Consider the following 543-nt stretch of genomic DNA (forward strand, 5'->3'; position numbering starts at 1 on the left):
TAGTTTAAAACTGTTATGCGTCTTCTATATCTTCTTATAAGTCCCCTTTAAATGGTTCAATAAGGTCTCCACGGAGCCTTCTCCGGGCTGAACCACCCCAACTCTCTCAGCCTTTCTTGTAATTGAATCATAAAGCTTGGAAAGGACCTTTTAAGATCATCAAATCCAACCTACAGGCCTACACCACCCTAACACTAAACCACCTCCTGAAGTGCCACATCCAACCAGTTTTTAAACACATCCGGGGATGGGGACTCCACCACCTCCCTCTGCCACCCATTCCAACGCTGTCACCTGTCGCCATTTCATTTCCAGCCTTTTTCCTCACAGCAAATTTATTTATTGACTGAATCGCAAGCCACACACACCCGAAAAGCCGCCAAGGGCGAGGATGGAGGGAGGGGGAGGCCCCGCTAGGGCGTTACGTGCCACCACTTGAAGGCGAAGGGCTGCCGCCGCACGTTGGTGCCGCAGCGGACCTCGCCGAGGCTGCCGTGGTAGGAGGCCACCTCCTCGGGGAAGGGGCAGGGGACGGGCGCGCGG

General features: G+C 54.3%; 1 protein-coding gene across 1 annotated transcript in view; it reads right to left on the minus strand.

The window, feature by feature from the left end:
- Positions 1-413: 413 nt before the first annotated feature.
- Positions 414-543, minus strand: part of LOC104275454 (protein-arginine deiminase type-2-like) — a 9,631-nt gene continuing 9,501 nt past the window's right edge. Inside the window, 1 exon segment of the mRNA XM_009871418.1 lies at positions 414-512. Coding sequence (XP_009869720.1) covers positions 414-512 — 99 coding nt within the window.

Source organism: Apaloderma vittatum, unplaced genomic scaffold, assembly GCF_000703405.1.
Source record: "Apaloderma vittatum isolate BGI_N311 unplaced genomic scaffold, ASM70340v1 scaffold8146, whole genome shotgun sequence".
NCBI lineage: Eukaryota > Metazoa > Chordata > Aves > Trogoniformes > Trogonidae > Apaloderma > Apaloderma vittatum.